This window comes from Galeopterus variegatus, unplaced genomic scaffold (genome assembly GCF_000696425.1).
Source record: "Galeopterus variegatus unplaced genomic scaffold, G_variegatus-3.0.2 Scaffold6911, whole genome shotgun sequence".
NCBI classification, from domain to species: Eukaryota; Metazoa; Chordata; class Mammalia; order Dermoptera; family Cynocephalidae; genus Galeopterus; species Galeopterus variegatus.
In genome coordinates, this window is record NW_007733022.1 from 30802 (window position 1) to 31723 (window position 922).

The window sequence follows — 922 nt, forward strand, 5'->3', positions numbered from 1 at the left end:
AAATCCAATCACTAATTTTTGTTTTCCTTCAGATTTTTAAAGTAGAGAAATACAAAATTAATTTCTCCTGAAAAACACCTGGGAAGATACTGGCTTCTTATGTTCGTTAAGACTTCTTTTTAGGAAGTTAGAAAATGTGCTGTACATCTGGTCACATCTGTATCTAGACTGAATTACACTTTACCTCTAAAATGAAAATGTCCTTATTCCTCGAAGTATCATAGACCTACAGCTTGAATAAAACAACGTCTGTGTTTTAAGGTAAATGTTCACTTAGCAACTCAAATTTTTACTGTCAATAAANGTGGGGTCTCCCGAGAACAGCAAGACGATCACAGAGGAGGAGCTGCTCACCGGGAGCAACAGCCTTAACTGGCGTCCCAATTCTACTTCAGAAGGGTGTGTGTGTGTGGGGGGGATGACTAACCTTATTTGAAAATAAACAGGCAAGTTCCACTTATTATTGAAGCTATGATAGGCGGGATGTGCTCTTAATCTTTTTACACTGGCCTGTGATCCACACTGCCGTTCAAATCTTCTTACAAAATCCATACTTATGGTGTATTTCTAAAAGAAGAACAAACAGGCGGAATTTTCATTATCAGGGAACTAACTGGAACTGGGGGCACACACTGCGAACCACAATCGAGATGCAGAAGGCCGGCACACAGAAGCTCAGCCGCGCTGGAGCCGACCGACCGGGCCCTTTCCAGACCTCCCTCCCTGGGTCCCACGTGAAAACGACGCAGTCCCCGGGGCGGCTGTGCTGCACGCTCAAGGTCGCACGCCGCACAGCCCCTCAGAGACCCGGGTGTTCTGCGTCCACTGCCCTTTGATGCTGCAGGGCGCCCTCACCCAGCCCACTGGAATTCATCACTGCCTCTCCAGGAGGAAGAGGAGGACAACATTTTTGAAAGGAAGG

The 922-nt window shown here is 46.5% G+C and overlaps 1 protein-coding gene across 1 annotated transcript in view; it reads right to left on the reverse strand.

Moving 5' to 3' along the window:
- COG2 (component of oligomeric golgi complex 2) overlaps nt 1-922 on the reverse strand; it is a 38533-nt gene that overhangs the window by 19811 nt on the left and 17800 nt on the right. Inside the window, exon 9 of the mRNA XM_008591434.1 lies at nt 428-567. Within this exon, the coding sequence (XP_008589656.1) occupies nt 428-567 (140 nt within the window). The remainder of the gene's footprint in view (nt 1-427; nt 568-922) is intronic.